The sequence below is a fragment of the Pocillopora damicornis genome, chromosome 11, assembly GCF_964200805.1.
Source record: "Pocillopora damicornis chromosome 11, jaPocDami1.2, whole genome shotgun sequence".
Lineage (NCBI taxonomy): Eukaryota > Metazoa > Cnidaria > Anthozoa > Scleractinia > Pocilloporidae > Pocillopora > Pocillopora damicornis.
Genome location: NC_142680.1, coordinates 23,058,585 through 23,076,731, shown reverse-complemented (window position 1 = coordinate 23,076,731; position 18,147 = coordinate 23,058,585). Strand labels below are relative to the sequence as shown.

General features: G+C 38.3%; 2 protein-coding genes across 2 annotated transcripts; one reads left to right on the top strand and one right to left on the bottom strand.

Moving 5' to 3' along the window:
- Nucleotides 1–1,064: 1,064 nt before the first annotated feature.
- Nucleotides 1,065–12,374, bottom strand: LOC113678295 (general transcription factor 3C polypeptide 3). Its single transcript, XM_027195175.2, has 21 exons — nt 11,611–12,374; nt 10,778–11,179; nt 9,974–10,050; nt 9,512–9,629; nt 8,803–8,912; nt 8,494–8,550; nt 7,893–7,980; nt 7,479–7,537; nt 6,879–7,121; nt 6,355–6,439; nt 5,864–5,925; nt 4,979–5,156; nt 4,476–4,585; nt 4,235–4,364; nt 4,050–4,133; nt 3,480–3,547; nt 2,812–3,172; nt 2,320–2,444; nt 2,139–2,226; nt 1,667–1,758; nt 1,065–1,554 (listed from the first exon to the last, which is right to left on the bottom strand). Exons 1-21 carry the CDS (start codon nt 11,807–11,809, stop codon nt 1,438–1,440), a joined length of 2,853 nt encoding a protein of 950 aa, XP_027050976.2. The 5' UTR covers nt 11,810–12,374; the 3' UTR covers nt 1,065–1,437.
- On the top strand, nt 12,006–16,715 carry LOC113678296 (uncharacterized). The gene is made up of 4 exons (XM_027195176.2): nt 12,006–12,414; nt 14,952–15,014; nt 15,472–15,579; nt 15,936–16,715. The coding sequence occupies exons 1-4, from the start codon at nt 12,032–12,034 to the stop codon at nt 16,123–16,125; spliced, it is 744 nt and encodes a 247-aa protein (XP_027050977.2). The 5' UTR covers nt 12,006–12,031; the 3' UTR covers nt 16,126–16,715.
- Nucleotides 16,716–18,147: the final 1,432 nt, after the last annotated feature.

Genomic DNA, 18,147 nt, shown 5'->3' with positions numbered 1-18,147 from the left:
TAAATATGCTGCATCAAGTCAAAGGAAACGCTTGCACGCCACAGGACATGCCTGGATAATAAACTGATTCAAATCCATCTCGATTTTGCTGTCAAAACACTCAAAAGAAATGTCAGGATAGTGAATCTCTTCCGACAACTATACTTTAGTAACTGATTAAGTTCATCCCCTGTTGTGAAATAAGTACATTTTAACAGGATGTCTAGTTATTAAAACATTAATGTGATTTTTCGCAGTAAATACGTGGGTGACCTCTTCTGATTAAAGTTTTGTAATAAAGCGGAAATCAATTTTACGACGGTCATCAAAAACCAAGAGAACAGAAAGGACAAATAAGGCACAACTTCTACGACGATTAAGTTTTCTGTCACATATTCAACTTTATGTTTATGATTCTGCCACTTGCAGAAACCAGTCCGAGTTGAAACAACTCAAGTATGATCCACAGAAGTTCTTAATCCCAATATTTAAACATGGGAGTTTATGTTGACATTGAAAGTACCACGATCGAGATATATGTTTTGCAAAAAGCAGAAAAACAGTTAAAAACCCATCAGCTATTTATTCAAGACAAGTTTAATTTACACGTGTTCATCAGAATAAGGACGAGAGATCTGGTACAAAAGCTGAGTAAGTATTTAAAATTCTTGACATCAGCTTATACCTAAAACCGCAATCATCATGTGAACACGTATCTAGGGCGAGTAGGACTTACTGAACTGTCCTTAGGGAAAAGTTGCCTCGTCCTCAGTCACCCGCTCGTGCCCAGTTTCTCGCGCTTTGGGCAAACTAAGTCTTTGACCGACCAAGAGTTTGGAGACGCTTTGTTGAGGAACATTCTAGTGAACTCATGCCCACTCTAGATGCTAAAAGCAAGTTTGTTATAAAAGGAAACAGAGCAGTGTTCTTTCGACCACCTTATGTAGTTATGGATTAAAAGTATCATGAAAACATTAATAAACGGCAAAAAAATTGTACCTTCGTTTGCTTAAAGAGATTTAAGCGAGAAGACAACAACTTGGAAAATTACGATATAAGCCCCACAAAATTAATTCTAAATGGTCTACTGTACACGTTTTCTTTATTTTGAACATCGCATTTGTTTATGTACAAATATCTATTTTATAAAATAAATATTTACATATAAATATATGTTTTATGTGTAATAAGTTATTATCGAACGAATACTAGTCCGCACTCGAGGCACGTGACTCACCAGGCAACAGAGCTTGTCTTTGACTCCATCGCATGAAGTCACCAGTCCCAGTCCCAGTCCCACTTAAATTCCTAGGTGGAGAGAGGCATTGTGAGAGTAAAATGTCTCACTAAGAACACAACACTATGCCCCCAATCGGTCTTGAACCCAGGCCTCTCGACCGGAATTCGGCGTGTTATCAAGTCTCTCACAACAAGCAGTAAGTTTATCGAAAAGATCCTTCACACCCAACAATGAGTCATCAACAATTCTCTAGCCATAATCTCGTTTCCACTTGCTCGATAAATCAAAGACAAATTAAATGCTGTTTCTCTGTGGAGATCGTGCTTTTCTGAAAACTGAATCAAAGAATGATGAGTGAAAAAACTGAAAATTAAAAAATTGAACAGTTGAAAATTGAAAATTGAAAATTGGAAGTTGAAAACAACCTTTAGCGTTGACTAGCCATACCTTCCCACGGTTACTTCCGTCGCTTTTGGAGGCCTCGTGCAAAGGGAATTCCAAAGCTTTGTTGTAGTAGTGGACAGCGAACTGAAGAAGACCTACAATAAAATCGACATCATAAACACTAAAAAAAAAAAAAACCAGGTACATGAATAAACGACTATAATGAGAAGCATCCCCAACCCCTAAGAAAGCCACCTTCCCATGCACCTATCCCCCGTTATTTTCTTTACGTCACCTTGCCAACGACAGCTTGCATTGCAAAATATACGTCCGTGTTTCACGTCAAACCATCGAATGAGTAATGTTTATGTACTAACAAATTGGCATACCTTGGCCTCGCTTTTGAGCGAATGTTCTGCTGATTTTTAGCACGTTGTGGAGAGAAGGAAGGCTAAATTATAGGATTATAAAAGAGTAACATATGGGCCTTCCAGTTATGAAGGAAATTCTCAAACTTTAACATCGAGGAACTTACCTAACTGATGAAAACCACGAGCAATGTTGTAAAACGCCTCTTGACATTCGCCTCGAAGACCGAGATATTGAAAAAGAAAGATAATACCCTATTGACCAAAAAAGATAGATCCATTTTTAAAATCTACTACTAAACATTCCATATTTTAACGACTTGGTGTCAAGCCGAAAAAACAAGCTACCTGCACAACACAAAAGTGTCGGTTCCTTGGAAACCGCTGGCAAGCTAAGTGAATGTACTGCAGGCCTAAGCAGAGCGAGATCAAAGGATCCTCTGGGGCTTGGCGGAAAGCTCGAACGTATTCGCCTAAAATTGAAAGAAAATAAAAGAAAAAAAAGATTTAATCAGAAATTTAAGGAGTAAAACAATACATCCTGGTAATCAGGGATTCTACAACTTCAAAATAGAGCGATTTTCAATCGACCACCCAAACTGACCGAGAATAAAGTTTGCTTTCGTATATTGTCTCTGATTGGTTCAAAAATCCTGTGTCTCGTGTCACTTCTCAGCCAATCAGAATCTACACTACCAGTGCCTGATGCTGATCACGTAAATTTTCTCTGATTTGGTGCGCTCTGTCACCCACGATCGCTGTGATTGGCTGTTGCAATAGACTCACAATACTCGCTTAAACCTCTCTAAAATGCTTAGCCTGTAACAGAAGGACCCCTACCTACTGCGAATCGGTAACTTCCGCTGACCAGAGCATTGTGACCGCTGAACATAACTAACGGAAACTCATCAGGACTTTTAATCAAGAGCCTCAACACATAGCGCTGATGTCTGCAGTCCCCAGACCTGGCGGTAATTCTAGAAAGTATGTTCCATAAGACTGGATTCTTTTTGTCCCTCGCAATGAGTATTTTTGTTGCGTCAAACGCTACTTTGTACTCTCTGTTGAGGTACAACGCTACAATACTCATGAAGACCAGTTCTGTCTGATAAGAGTCGGAGAAGCGATCAGAGGCCAGCGCACATAATACCATATGTTGTGCCTCAGAGTGCCGCTTCAAGCCACTTAGACTTGAGACGACCTGGAAACAAAGGAAAAAATATTGGAAGTCAAATCGACCTTCTTTCCGAAAACCTAATCATCATTAGAGTGATAAGAATAAAAAAAAATTTAAGCTCGGTAATGAGACAGAGAAAGATTTTTTCCTCCTTCTCGCGAGCGTGAGACAAAGAAAAAATTCTAAGCCCCACGAGTAGTCCAACCTCAGATCATCGGATTCCGCGCGACGTTGCTTTACCACTAAGCCACAGAGACTCTACGATCGCTGAAATCAATCAATCAATTAATCGAATGAGAAAATTTGCCAACAAGTTAACAATGTTCCTAACCTTTTTAAACATCTCCCACCACTCCTCAATTCTCAGTCCAGTGTCTCCTCGACTACAGGCCACAACACCTAAAAAAACAACAAAACAATCATAACGCTAATAAAAGATGAGAATAAAAATAACAATAATAACTCGAGAAAATACGTTATCTTAATAAATCATCATATTACAGACACGTTTCCTCCATGTAAACAGCATTGCGTGTCGATTATTACAGGGTCACTTTTCATCCATGTAAATAACGATGCGTTGCGATTATCACAGAGTCACGTTTCCTCTATGTAAACAACGATGCGTGACGATTATTACAGAGTCACGTTTCCTCCATGTAAGCTACGATGCGTGACGATTATTACAGAGTCACGTTTCCTCTTTGTAAACAACGATGGGTGATGATTATTACAGAGTCACGTTTCCTCCATGTAAATAGCTAGGCGTGACGATTATTACAGAGTCACGTTTCCTTCACAACAGCGACGCGTGATGGCTCAGACTTGTCGTCATTATAAACTTTTTCATAGAAACGCAAGCATGTTAGGAAATAAGACAACTTAGAGAAGAATATCTTACTTGCGCGGGACCGTGACTCTTCCTGTTCCAACGCTTCCTTTTGCATCAGTTCCCTTCTGAATCTACTTGACTTTAATGCCATGTCTTCCAAAAACAAAATGACAAATATATCACAAGCGTCTCTAACTCCTGCTTTTGTAAAGGCAAAAGAGGAAAAACACACAAACATGCGATTTTTCACAAACCTGTTAGATCTTTAATGTAATACACATCGATGAAAAACAAACGAAACATCTTTATTCCTGCGTCCAAAAACTCATTCATGCGACTCTGTGAGTGTAACAGCGCACACTTGTGGAAGAGCAAACGAAAATCCTGAAAATAATAAAGGAAAAAACTGTCATTCAATCAAAAATCCATCTTTGTGAACAGTCAGCGTGGCAAGGTCAAGGGTTTAACCATGACAAAGGTCAGGGGTCAACCAACCTGAGGTTGTACTGCAGGCTCCGTTTCAGTCCCTTCGGAGTTCACAGAACTCGTATCCATGGCAACCTCGTCCTCAACAGAATCTCCAATCCCCTCTCCTCTTGGATCAGCTATGAGTTTAAAAAGCGGGAAAAAGAAGCGAGAGAACAGACTTAGATAAAAGGTTAAAGGATAAAGGACAGAACAATGATTTCCGACGACAGTGTCCGAATTCCGACGATAGTGTCTGACTTAGAACGATAGAGTGCGATTTTGAACAATACGGTCTGATTTTGGAAGATGTGGTCCGAATTTTGCCTTGTAATCGTGTCCGATTTCTAAAAGTAGTGCCTTAATTTGGAGAAGAGTGTCCAGCCAATAGAGTCCAATTTCGGACGATAGTGTCCGCGCACCCTAAGTAGACAAACTTTCCCTCAGTTTTACATGAGCTACATTCAGAAACCACGATGGCGTTGAAATGTAATTAAATAATAAGCTCTTCTCGTCCGCTTTGAGTCATTTACCTGATAGCACATCCAGAGCCTGATTGGGTCTTCCCAGCTGTTGATGAAGAGAGGCCAAGACAAGACGAGCATCCAGATGATTTGGAGCTAAATTAACAACTCTTGAATAAGCTGAAGCGGCTTCCTCTATTCTGCCCAGTGACGTCAGACATTCTCCCTTTTTCAGCCACACTGCAGCCTAAAATGAATTGAGGAACTGTTGTTGTTATTTTTCAGCAAAATGAATAAACGGAAGTAAGTTTCTAAAGCAACTTAGAGCTGCGTCGGTGGTTGGGTTGTTTTATAAACTGAGTTGATAAAGCTGACATTTCGAGCTTGGACAAAGGGCTAACGCTCGAAATGTCAGCCTTTAGAAACCTTTTACGGTGGCCAATCTACATAGTCAACTTGGTTGATGAAATTTATATGCTGTTCTTCGGATTAACTTCATTCATAAGCTTCGTAGCACAATTTTTGCCGTGCCATAATTAAAGACACTAAGACCTCTCTTTCTTTTTCCAGAAAGTTCACTAAGATTTGCTAATTACACAAAAAAATTCGAAATCCATGAGACGGGGGAAAAATAGTCTGAAGTGTTGTTTAAACTAAACGTAACGTCCTGAATATGATTCCGTAGAATTAAACAGGAGAACACTGTTTTAAAAATCTCTGAGGGGATTTCACAGTGGAATTTTTAATAGACGAGTCAAGAATTTTAAAGGCGAATCTTCAAATCTCACCTCACCTTGCCTTCCTGCAAAATTTACTCGCGTCATGTAATAATTTGGGCTTGATCACGCGTCACGTATAAACCCTTTGCCAACCTCTCAGAACTAATGGGAAATTTATACTTTCCGTGAAAGATAAAGTGCGGAAGAATACAAGGGCGAGGGAAAAGCTACCTACCAGTGAAAAGTTTTTTGACGCTACCAGCATATCCAGGATGGGTAACGCTTCTTCACAGTCACCTACAACACATTTAACACACACACACACAAAAAAAAGAGATACATAGGTGATACCCTTACATTTTTAAATTTCTTTTCTGGTGTTCTTGTCCTCATACAAAAATCCTAGCTCAGCAAAAGAAGTGTATTCATTTAAATGTGGTTATAAATAAATTAAAAGAACGTTACATCTTTGTATTGCGAAGTACCAACTATTCATTGGAGAAAAAACGTTTCGACTGCTATATTGTTAATCTAGGTCGGGCCATGAGGTCGAATGATTATGTAAAGTTACACGTGACAATTTTGCTAGGCGTCATTGGCCCACTTTGCTCAAAACTTTCTCAGATGAATTGGCACTCATCAATTCCTTATCCTAAAACCATCTGGACTCTGCCTCGTTTCCCTGACTTCAATTCTTACATAGATAAAATTAAAATATCGTCTCACCATTTTCCGCATAAGCCTCAGCAACATCAATGTAAAGGTCACCTGCTGACTCAACTGTTTCCATGAATAGTGGTACAAGAATCTCCTAATGAACAAACAACAACACAAAATAAACAAACAAACAAACAAACAAACAAAAAACGCGGAAAACTCAAGTATTCAGTTTCGGACTCTTCCATCCGAATTTAGCCAACTGCGCAAGCGTTTGCTTAACACAGGGTGTTAAATTAATTCAGGTTAAGTCACTAATTGAATTGCAATCGATGTTTAAACCCAAGACAGACAAAATGCTACCCAACCTTTTGAATCCAGCTGGATTGGTTAGTTAGAATAACAGCTAATAACTAGAATAAAAGTTTTTAAAGTTTCAATAAAATGTGATCCTATATTGCAATCATGCAAAGAAGAAACTCCAACCTTGTTTCCAGGATCCTCTCTTTTTTCCTCAAGAGGGAGGAAGAGAGAACCCTGGGAACAAGGTTGATGAAACCTGTCATTTCTTGTTTTAGCACCATATGCCATACCTTAATTGCATGTAACTGCCTCAAGTGAATAAGACATATGGCGAACTTGACACAAAGATCAATGGGAAGGTCTTCAGGTATAATATAGTTTATTTTTTTGTGACCACTGTCGTTCTCAGGAGATCTTGAAATGTCTCCCTCCTGAGCTTCATCATTCATAAGTTGTGAAAATGTCGTCAGAGGTGACTCTCCTGTGTCAAGTGACATGACTTCTTGTTTGACATCACAATACTTTGAAATCATCTGTAATAAATAGCAAAAATTTCAACTTACACTGAGTGTACTTCAAGTGACTGAAGTGACATAAGCAGCCTAACCCTAAGTCTCACTCTCAGAGAATAACATTTGCTTCATAAATAATTATCTCCCTTATTTACTGAGTTTGAGGTCTGTACTGTGACTTATGCACTGTTTCATTTCCCCTTCAATTTTACACTCCCAAAGCAGGAAGTGCACAGGCCATGAATCAACAACGAAAAAAAAAAAATCTAGGACTTATTGTACAGAAGATGAAATGAGTAGAATATTTATCACATTTCTATTGTATTTGTGTTGAGTTTGAAAATGATTTTCAGTCTTGTAAGCAAGAGCCATATTTACCTCAAAAGCAAGCTTATAATCTTTTGACGTCATGTGAAGGTCGGCCAACATGTTAATTGCTAAAAACAAGAGTATTTAAGTAAAAAAGAGTACAATGTAACAATTTTAAACAGAAGTTTCCATTGTGGCGAATTAAGCAAAGTGCCTAAATCAAACACAAGACAATTGACGAAGAAATTCCAAGTGGTAGTAAAATAAAACTTGTCTTAAAACCTTAAGACATGCAGTTCATGATCAGTATTAGGAACCCAACATTGTTTACTGTTATACATTTTGTACACCACCATAAAAGAAAAATAAACAAATGAAAAAACAATTGAGAATATTTACAATGCATCGTAAATTGAAGGGAAGGGTACCGGTAGTAGGTTCTTAAATCTGTCACAGTTATGAACAAGAAAACAAACAATTTACCTTGGTTATTTGCATGATCAGGATGTTTAGAAAGAGCAATTTGCAATACTTTTATTGCCTCATCCAGGGACTTGTTTTCATGATATAACTGAGAAAAGAAAATAATGCAGATATACTTCATATGAATAGTAGCTTTGGACAATGTACAACAAGCAATTTCAATTGGTTTCTTAAGCAAGGAACTCCTCTGTAAACATTACTTTTATCCTTCAAATATTCAGTTGTCCATGGTCTGCCAGAAAGCCCTCACAATTAGTGCTTCAGTAAGGGAATATCTTCACTTATGAGAAAGTTTGAAGCTGTGGACAAGTCCCAAGCTGGAAAGAGGTCTGTAAGAGGTCACTGGAACTGACAACTTCATAAACAGTGCCAGATCTCTTCAGCCCTCTTACCAGCTTGTGTTGCTCAAGACCTTAAAACTTATTTACAAGGGAAGAACCCTCATACCTCAGTGCTAATAATAATAAAGGCCTAATCACAGGATGAATTGTCCCTCCTTGCTTAAAGCAACTGTTATGTTGCCTGTCAATCTTGATATAATACTATGTCTTTTGCAAATAGCAGAATTTGTCTACTGTCAGTATGAAACTAAGATACTCACCTTAGCCATTTCACAAGACAACTCAACAAACTTTGCCCCATCATCTGAAGGAACATTCTACAAGTGGGTAAAAATTCAAGTTTTAGTTTTATTTAAGAGTAAATTGACCAACCAAAATAAATTCTTGGACAATTAATGCATGAACATCTTTCAATCTGCTCAACAACCTGCATGAATTCATGATCAAATATAAACATTTTTAATAATGATTAATTGATAATTAATAATCAATAACAAATTGACAATTGGTTTCAATACATTTATAGAATTTATCCACCAATTAAATGAAAAAATGACCCAAATTATTACCTTTAGGGCAGATTCATAAAACTCCAGAGCTTTCTTATGATCTCCCATCTGATAGCACAAAGCTGCTCTGTCCCAAAGAACATTTAAATTTGTCGGCTCCAGCTTCAGAGCTACAGAAAATGGGTACGACATGAGCTTTGGTGTCATAACTGTCAAAAGTTATTCCAGCTTTAAATTTCTTCAGTAGTATCATTCATGTAATATTGAATTGTTTTGCACAGACATATTGCCTTGAACTGCAAATTTTCAATTTCTGTTGATCATGATGATAATTATAATCATCCAATAGACATATAACCTTATTACTGTTCACCATTTTTGCATATTCTAACTGGCTTGAACATGTGGCCTAACAATGTTAATGATGGCTTCACTTGGCCTTATTTAAGACTTTGCCTCTTTTCAGCAAAGGCAGGTAAAGTCTGTCTGTCTCTCTCCAAGTGGCCCACCCAACTTATCCTGAATTCCTTGGCAACTATGAGTATTGCTCTATCCCCCTGGATGAGATTCAAGTCCATTGCAAGGCTACCCTCCAGCATTTCATCAAACTTCCCTGATTATTCACTGGTACCCATTTATACCCCTGGTTGGAGAGAGGTAATGCGTGTGTTTAAAGTGACTTAGCCTTCTATCAATGAATAACATTTAATGAACAAGAATGGCTGAACAAAATTGCAAACATCTCATAAAAATTAAATATCTTACTTACCTTGATTATAGCAGGTTAATGCCTGATCCAAATTATTCTGTTCAAGGGACATCATTGCTAATTTAACCCATTCCTCCAAATCTCCTGATTTGCTGAGATATGCAGCAATCAGAAAAAACTGTTGAGAAGAAAATACTTTCTTCTATTTGACCCTTTACACCCACATGTCAGTTTGCATATTCTCCAAACTGTTCTCTATACATTCCCTAGGAAGCTGACAAGGAGAATTTGTTTAACAATCAACAGCTTCTTTACTTGGTGATCATTTTTCTCATTCTCCTGACCTTATTGTGTGATTTAAGGGTGATAAGGTAAAGAGAAATTAGATGCTTGTCATTCTTAGGAGTCAAAGGGTTAAATGAAAAGAGATCAGTAACAAGCCTATAACAAAGGAATTGTGTTTAATCTGAAACTGACTCTTTCCATCAAATCACAGAACAGCCAATTTACTATCAACAATACCTGCAGTGCTTTCTCTTGGTCTCCCTGTTCTTCATACATCATTCCTAAGGTCTGGAAAGGTTCTGAACACTTTGGAACTGAAAATTGTTATTCAGATCAAAATATTAACATGAAAAAAAAAAAGGTTGCATCAATTACAGTGCAGCTACATATTAATGAAATGAAATAGTACATATGTGTGCATAACAGTGATAAAAGGTCTCCTTCAATGGCGTTCTTAAGGATGAAGCCCACATATGTGTTGTATGAATCTGCAAGGAATGGCTGTGAAGGGACCCAAAAGATAAACTCTTAGCAGTCATAAAGGTGAAGCTTTATCAAAGTCAATTTTTTGGACATATCATCAAAGCTTTGCACATCTAAAGAGAAGTATTTTAAAAATACCAAAATAAAGAAACTTTAGATCAATATCAGTATCTGGGCAACTGCCCACCTACCCCTCCCCTAACAACAGTCAATTGATAACAAGTTAGAGTTAATGTTGGGTTAGGGGAGGGGTAGATGGGCAATTGCCCAGGTACTGATATTGATCCGAAACTTTTAAGCTCCACAATTATTACACACCTGTACTTAGCCCTTTACACCCTAACATCAGTATACATATTCTCCTTACTAATCTCTATGTATTTCCTAGGGTGCTTACAATGAGACTTTGTTTATTCAGTCAAGCTTCTTTAGTTGGTGATAATTTCCTTTATTCTTGTGACCTTAGTGCTTGATTAAGGGATGATACTGTTAGGAGAAATTAGATGCTCGTCACACTCTCAAAGGGTTTATGTTTGCAATTTATAATTTATTGAGTACCTTGTCGAATAAGCTCCATACAGATTCCTTTAGCTTTCTCAATTTCTCCTCTAGCCCACAGAATATTAGCTTGACCCATGGTTTTCTTTAATTTTGGAGGTAACTCATACAATTTACGACGTCCAGCTCTTCGCCGTTTTTGGACAGGAATCTCCTCCATGAATTCATCAACACCAGTACCACCATGTTTCTTGGCACTTTTTGCAGCAGCTCCTTGGAGCAAAAGATCGGTCATTCGAACTGATGGCTGGGATGCCGTCTGTGACTCCATATTGCATTCATTTGGATCACTATTAGGAACATGATGTGGTTCACCAGGGAGATCTGTGGTTGGTGCTTCTGTGGATCCAATTTCTGCCAATTTTGCAAACATTGGCTCTGATACAAGAACAGTGATCATATCTGAAAAACAAAACCAGGCATGCTGCTTTGTGTAGTATACATGAACTTCCCTCACAGCAGGTCATCACCTGACCTAAGTTTTCACAGTACATCATAGCTGTAGCCTCAAGGTAAACTTTTGCTTTCACCATTGTTTACATTTATCAGACAACTACATGTACAAGAAAGTGTGGCGTTACAAAGAAATCTTTCCCCTAACCTCTGAATAACTTCAACATTGATTCCTACTAAGACCTCTTATAACAGTAAAATACAGGGCATAAGTTGATGGGGGGTGGGGGGGAGGGGAGCTTGGGTGCTATGGCCCGCACTCTCCCTCACCCCACCCGACTGGGTCATCTGCTCATGATCGTGTGGGGCATTACATCAGAGGGACATAAAAAAGAGTATTATTTTCAGTAATAAATACAAATTAAAATCAGATAACTTGCCAGTAGTTTCGCCTTTGTTTTCACTCTCCACTGTTTGTCCTTGGCTTTCTTCCTCTCGTCCGACCTCCTCGACATCTTGCAGGCCGATGTCCTCCGTCTCTGCCTCGCCCGATCCACCGCCTCCTATTTCAATCCACTGCTCAAAGCTTATTTCTCCACGGACATATTTCATAAGAGCAGCAATTCGTTCGTCTTCCATGTTAGTTGGGAAGATCAGCACATATCATGCCAAACCGTCTAATAATTTATTTCCTAGCAGTACGTCCTCCATCTTTGGCCTGGATACCAAGCTTGTCATCCGGGAGTTCGTGTGTAACGTGAAGGCCTTTGGGATAGTATGCTTCACCTGCCTCACACTCGCTTAGTTTGAACGGAAGGTTTTGTTTGGATTACTTTTGGAGTACTTGCATTTTGCTTCCAAATGACTCGAGTTTACGTCGGAAATCTGGGAAATAAGGGTTCCAGGCGAGAACTCGAACGTGAATTTGAGAGATACGGGCCTCTTCGCGACGTATGGGTCGCTCGAAATCCTCCAGGCTTTGCTTTCATTCTGTATGAAGACTCACGGGATGCTGACGACGCGATCCGTGAAATGGATGGAAAGTTAGTATGCGGAGAACGGATTCGTGTAGAACTTGCTCGAGGTCCTAGTCGTGGCGGAAGAGCTGCTCGGCTTGGACTGACGGAGAAATGCTTTGATTGTGGAAGGGTTGGACATTACGCTCGGGTTTGTACACGTCGACCGCCCGGCGGAAGTCGAGACCGCGATCGAGAGCGGCGGCGCTCCAGATCACGCAGTCCACGGTAAGTTAATACCCACAAGAGGTTGTTCGTTCATCCATGAAGTAATCGAAATCTTGTCCATATGACCTGTATTCACGTATAAAGTGGAACTTAAGAGTAACTTCTATGCTGAAGCAAAGGTAACCATAGGCAAGCTAAGTGAGCTGATTTCATTTTCAATCTTTAATCGACGTACATTTTATTTTCCTCCGAAAGTAGAACTGATTTCGAGAAAGTCTCAGGTCTAAAGTCTATTCTTTTCGATCAGAGTCCCTCGAAGCAACCCAAAGTTTAGGGTACCCAAAGATGTAAGCTTTTTTTCATTAAATCATCTGTATCACATATCAAAATATTTGTAGATAGCATGTGACAAGTTGGAAATATCTCCCACAAGACACTGTTAACTAATAATACAGAGTTTTGTTGTTTCATATATCAGGATTATGTAAATATTGCGTCAGTTGTGAAATCAACTGGCATGCGGTGTGCGTCGCCTACACCTTCAGAGGTGATTCTACCCACCCTGAGTGTGCTTCTTCTACTCTACTCTCCCCTGCGGCATCCACGAGCGTCATGCGTTCAACCATCTTCTCCGACTACAAGCTTTATGCTTTTAGCCTCTACCCACGAGCGTGCAGGTTTAAACAAATCACTTCCCTTGTGACAAACTTAGTGCGCACTTCACAGCGTCACTTCTGTTACTTTTGTCAGTGAGTAAGTACAAACTTTTCCACAGTAGCGTGTTTCATGCATCTCAGTCTTATTACAGATGGGCAAAGGAAAAATGCTGAGAAATGCAAATTATCTAAGATCTGTAGTCTAAGCAATGGATAACTGTTTAAAATTAATTTGGTTTCTTAATACTTAACCTTTTGACCTCTAAGACTGACTAGCATTTAATTTCTCCTCACAATATCACCCCTGAATCAAACATTAAGGTCAGGAGAATAAAGGAATTGATCAGCCAACTAAAGGAGCTCTTGAAGTAAGACAAACTCTCCTGTTCAGCACATTAGGAAATGTTTAGAGAACAGCAAAGAAATTATTTATAACGATGTGAGGGTGAAAAGTGGAGAGGTAATTCATGTGATACTGATGCCTTCCAGGAACAAAGGCTTAACTCACTAATGCAGTTGTGTTAACTGATCCCTTTGTTTTTCTTTTTAAATGCAACTACAGGTAGTCATGTTAATTGCCTGTGCTTGTAACAGGGTATTTAATTGTGTGTGAGTTTTCCAAAAGATTCGGGACTGCAGGGTCCAAAACTGACTTTTTCAAGTGAGTGTCTAGTAGCCATTAAACTTCTCTGTTTTGATTGCCAGACAGAACAATTTGGTAGCCAAAAAAGTCATTTTTGTGAAATTTTCACCTTCCAGCTCCAACAAACATTTAAAGTTTCCCAAATTTTCCTTATTGACCTAAAATACATTTTTAGTCATGAATGAGGGGTTGTCAGTTGAGTGTATAAAAGCACAGTAAGAGAAAATGACAAATGTGTTATTTCTTGACATTTGTTTGCATGATGCCTGCTGGCATCAAGCATTGAAATTCTGGTTGTGTATAACCAATTTTCAGTCACATTGGTGATCATTTAATTGCAATTTCTGACCCTGTCTCTCACAATAAAAGAAACACAAAATAATAATTTTATAAACTGTTAATTAGATTGTGTGATCCTTTTCCTTCTGTCAGCTGTTGTCTCTGACATGTTTATTTTAACTACTGATGTTTCGACTTTGATAAACGTGATGGTTTTCTCCTTGAGTTTCTGCTAAAATTAAAGATAGTCTTCAGCTTTAATTTTTTTTTAAACCTTACAGATTAAAATTCAATACTTGTGAAAGTTTAGACTTAATGTTAATTACCTGTTTGTGGTCATAAAATTTGATGCCAATGTATGGCTGTAAAGTAAAGATGAGATTCATTCACGAATCATTTCCTTCAAAATGTAAACTGATTATTCTAGCATTGTAGATGAAGCTACCTTTTTTCTGTAATGTGTTTCTTTTTGGCTTATAATTAGGGCAAACTAACCACCTAAACACACAGGTGATTGTAAGTTTCTAAAATCTTCTCTTGAGCTTGAAATAGAACTATGGAAAAAAGCAGGAATTTTCTTGTGTTGTTGGAGTTGTTCCAAAATAAAATACATTGAAATTTCGTCAAATGAATGAGAAAAAATATTTTTCCTCCCTAAAATGACATGTTTGCATAAGATGAAGTATGAAAGATTTTATTAATGCAAGAAATGTCGATTCTTGGCTGGGATATGAGGTGTTTTTTCAGTAGTAATATGCTGTAAGTAAGAGGAATAAATGGAAAAACCTCTCTTTTTCTAGATTAGACTAAATCTGGAATTATCTTTGAAAAAATTTGAGACCCAGGAATAACCCTAGCTTAGAGCAATTTTTTTCTTTCATGTTGTAAATATTTCTGGTTTTCAGTGACCTTTCATTTATTTGTCTCCGGAAGCTCATTTTTTTAAAAATCTGTTTTCTTTTGAAAATAATCAATTGAATGTTTAACTAATTACATTCATTTGCAATTTAATTCTTTAGATCCCGTTCCCGTTCTCGTTCACCCAAACGAAGACGCAGTCACAGTCGATCTCAGTCTCCAAGGTTAGATAAGTTTGCGAAGTAGAAAGTACTGTAGACCTTTCAAAGGTTGTGTTCATTGCAACACCTCAACATTGCCAAGAAATTTAATTTTACATTCTTGTAAAATAAAGCAATATTGGTTCATACCATAATGCTTTGTTACAGTACATTATTTCTCAGTGACTACAGGTGTACATGCATTTTGATTGGTCAATTTAGTGGACCGTATTTCACTGTAAAGCCTGCTAAATTCAAAATTTTATTTGAGATATAATAAATATCTTACTAACCTTATTTTTTTTGGTCTGTACTGTAAGTTATGGAACCTTGGTTTTTTTTTTTTCAGTTGAATTTGTGGCACTGTTGCACTTAGGGCATAAATTTATGTGCAAAAAGTTTATTCTACAACTTTCAGTATGGACCTTGAGCTTGAAAGAGGTACCATCATTTTGTCTCCATTCTTTTGCCCATGTTTCAGGAGGAGACGCTCTGCATCAAATGAAGACAGAAAATCAAAATCTCACTCAAAATCTCGCAGTAAGAGCCGTTCATGCAGTCGAAGTGAAGAGAAAATCACTAGAGAAAGGTGAGGGTGAATCCTTTTCATGAAACTTTTCTGTGTTGTACAGCAGCCCCTGGTTGTTTGGAGGGTGGTTAACACTATTCACTGATAAATCTCTTTCCAGTGGATGGCAAAGTATATTTTTCCTCACCTATCCACTGGTTAGCAATCCATCTTGTCTGTATTTTGGGTTTGCATTATCTGCCCTGTGATCAACAAGGCCCAGAGTGTTAATTTGACTTGTGCTACTGTATGTGGCTTGTATTTCACAATGATGTACATGTAGGTTTGAAGAGTTACTATTGTAAATGCAAAAAGTCTTCTTTCTGGGGTAAACTTGTTTAGGGTCAGAAAGGTTATTGAGCTGTTTTTAATTTTAGAAGTGCAAGTCCTGGTCCTGACAGAAAGCAAGAGCAAGAGAAAGAAGACTATAAAAGAAGGGAAGAAACAGGGAGACAAGCTGAAGAAGACAGGCCAAGGGCAGAGGAGGAGAGGGAGCAAAAGTCTCGCAGTGCCTCACCTAGGCCAAATGACACTGACAGCCACTTAAATGATGACAATGTGGAATAACAGTGTGGCTTCTCTCACTTACAGTGTTGTCCAGTTATTTCAGTATTTGTAGATATTCTTCTAAAGTCTGTAGCTTTTAATCAAGAAATTGCTTGAAGATTCAGCTGTAGCTATGGTTTTCCTTGTCTAGATTAGCCAGTTGGTGAATATTGAAGGAATTCTGGGTCAAAATGTAGCTTTTGGATTGGGTGGGGTGCAAGTGGGTCCATGTTGTGGTAACAGGTCAGGCTGTTTGGTGTGAGGCAGGCCCTTTTGTCACCTTAGATTCTTTGATAACCTAAGGCTGGTATGGTGGTGTTACAGGAACCCACCCACTTGATACTCAGGATTCACAAAACAAATATAGTTAATTATCTCCAAATTTTTTTTATCATTAGAAGTAGTAATGTTATCACTTGCATCGTTCTTTATTACATACTTTTTCTGTTACCTGTCTACAGTGTTTATTATGGTTGTTATATTGTGTGAGTTTGTAGGGGAAAAGTTAAGACCCATTTGAAATCTATGCAAATTAAGTCAAACCACCAAATTCAATTGTTAATGTCATTGAAAATTTAGTACTGTTATAAAATACCTGAGTTTTACTTCTATTGCTTGTGTGTGCCTTTGTAGCAGTTTATTGTCTCATAACTAATTACTTGTTTAATGAAATGGGGTTCCTTTGGTTTCCATTGCAAGTTGCCAGCTGCTCAGGCACTTACAATTTTGAAGGGATACATTGTTTTCCAGGGGTTTCAAAATGTTTGTAAGTAGGTGTCCATGAAAAGTCCATTGAAAGGTAATTATTTTGACCAGAGTAACCAGCGACATGTTGGTGAGTAGCCAGCAGAATTCTGGTGGTCACTGGTTTGTTTTGGAACCCCTGGTTTTTTCCTCATTATCTGTACAGTATTTATAATCTTTTCACAGCACCTTTGAGGGATCAAAAATTGCTTCCAGTATAGTATTTTGATTTCACTGAGATGGTTTTTTTCCACTTTCTTATTGGTTGACACTTGCTTATTAGCTTAGGAATATCTTTGCAATGAAGTCAGTAGTTGCACTCCATATTTTGGGGCAGCATCAGTATCTGTATTCTCCATACTGTTCTCCATATTTTTCCTTTGGTACAGGCCTGGAGAATTTATTTTATACTCAATCTTTTAGTTGGTGATAATTTCTTTTATTCTCATCACCTTAATGCTTAATTTGGCAGTGGTACAGGAGAAATAAGATTTTGGTCACTCGTGGGAGTTAGGGCTAAAAACTTATGCTTTTAGTACATCTATACTTGCACACTTTGTGATTAAATTACTTCATGTTCAGCTAACGTGTTGCTGTTAAGGGGCTGTCATTATTAGAATTCATGGAATCAATGAACCCCAAGCGTGTAGAGGGTGAGGACAGCTAGATTACAACACCGTATTCTTTGTCCACACCGCATGTGTCTCAAATGCCCGACAGCCCTATCAACACCACTTCTGTTCACTGTCAATGTAAGTGGCAACCATAAGTTTCATACAGAACCCACTGAGCAGTGACCAAATGCTGAAATGAAAAGGAAATTTCCATTTATTCCGTGTGCAACAGAATGCCTACTAACTTATGACCAACAGTTGTGAAGAAAACAACTTTCGGTGGCGCACGTGTTGATCACAAGATTTAGGAGCGAGAAGGGAGAGAGAGGACCCTGGAAACGAGGTTGTGAATGCACGTGACCTCATCAAATTTGCCACTGACAGAAACCGAAATGCTGCTTGACGTATTCTTGAAAGTACCTGAATCGACTTTGGTGTCAAGTTAGATTGAAAATGTAAGAAGTTTTTGTTAGCGTCCCATTAATTTTGCTGCTGTAAAACAGTTCACTTGATTATTGCCCAAAGTACGTAGTCGGCTGACTTAGCCACTACGATAAGCGCAACAAACGCATTTTCAGTACTAATTTCTTTCACACTCAGTTCAGTCGATCATTCAGTTTGATCTATTACGACCACCGCTGCAGTCTCGTTACAAGCGAGGCATTGAATAACATTCTAGAAATAG

Coding starts and splice junctions, on each gene's coding strand:
- LOC113678295 (XM_027195175.2), bottom strand. CDS start 11,809: ATGGAAGACGAACGAATTGCTGCTCTTATGAAATATGTCCGTGGAGAA. Junction 8,913..9,511: donor ATTAACCTGCTATAATCAAG/GTAAGTAAGATA, acceptor CATTTTCTGTAG/CTCTGAAGCTGGAGCCGACA. Junction 6,440..6,878: donor GGCAGTTACATGCAATTAAG/GTATGGCATATG, acceptor TTTGTTCATTAG/GAGATTCTTGTACCACTATT.
- LOC113678296 (XM_027195176.2), top strand. CDS start 12,032: ATGACTCGAGTTTACGTCGGAAATCTGGGAAATAAGGGTTCCAGGCGA. Junction 12,415..14,951: donor TCCAGATCACGCAGTCCACG/GTAAGTTAATAC, acceptor TTAATTCTTTAG/ATCCCGTTCCCGTTCTCGTT. Junction 15,015..15,471: donor AGTCGATCTCAGTCTCCAAG/GTTAGATAAGTT, acceptor CCCATGTTTCAG/GAGGAGACGCTCTGCATCAA.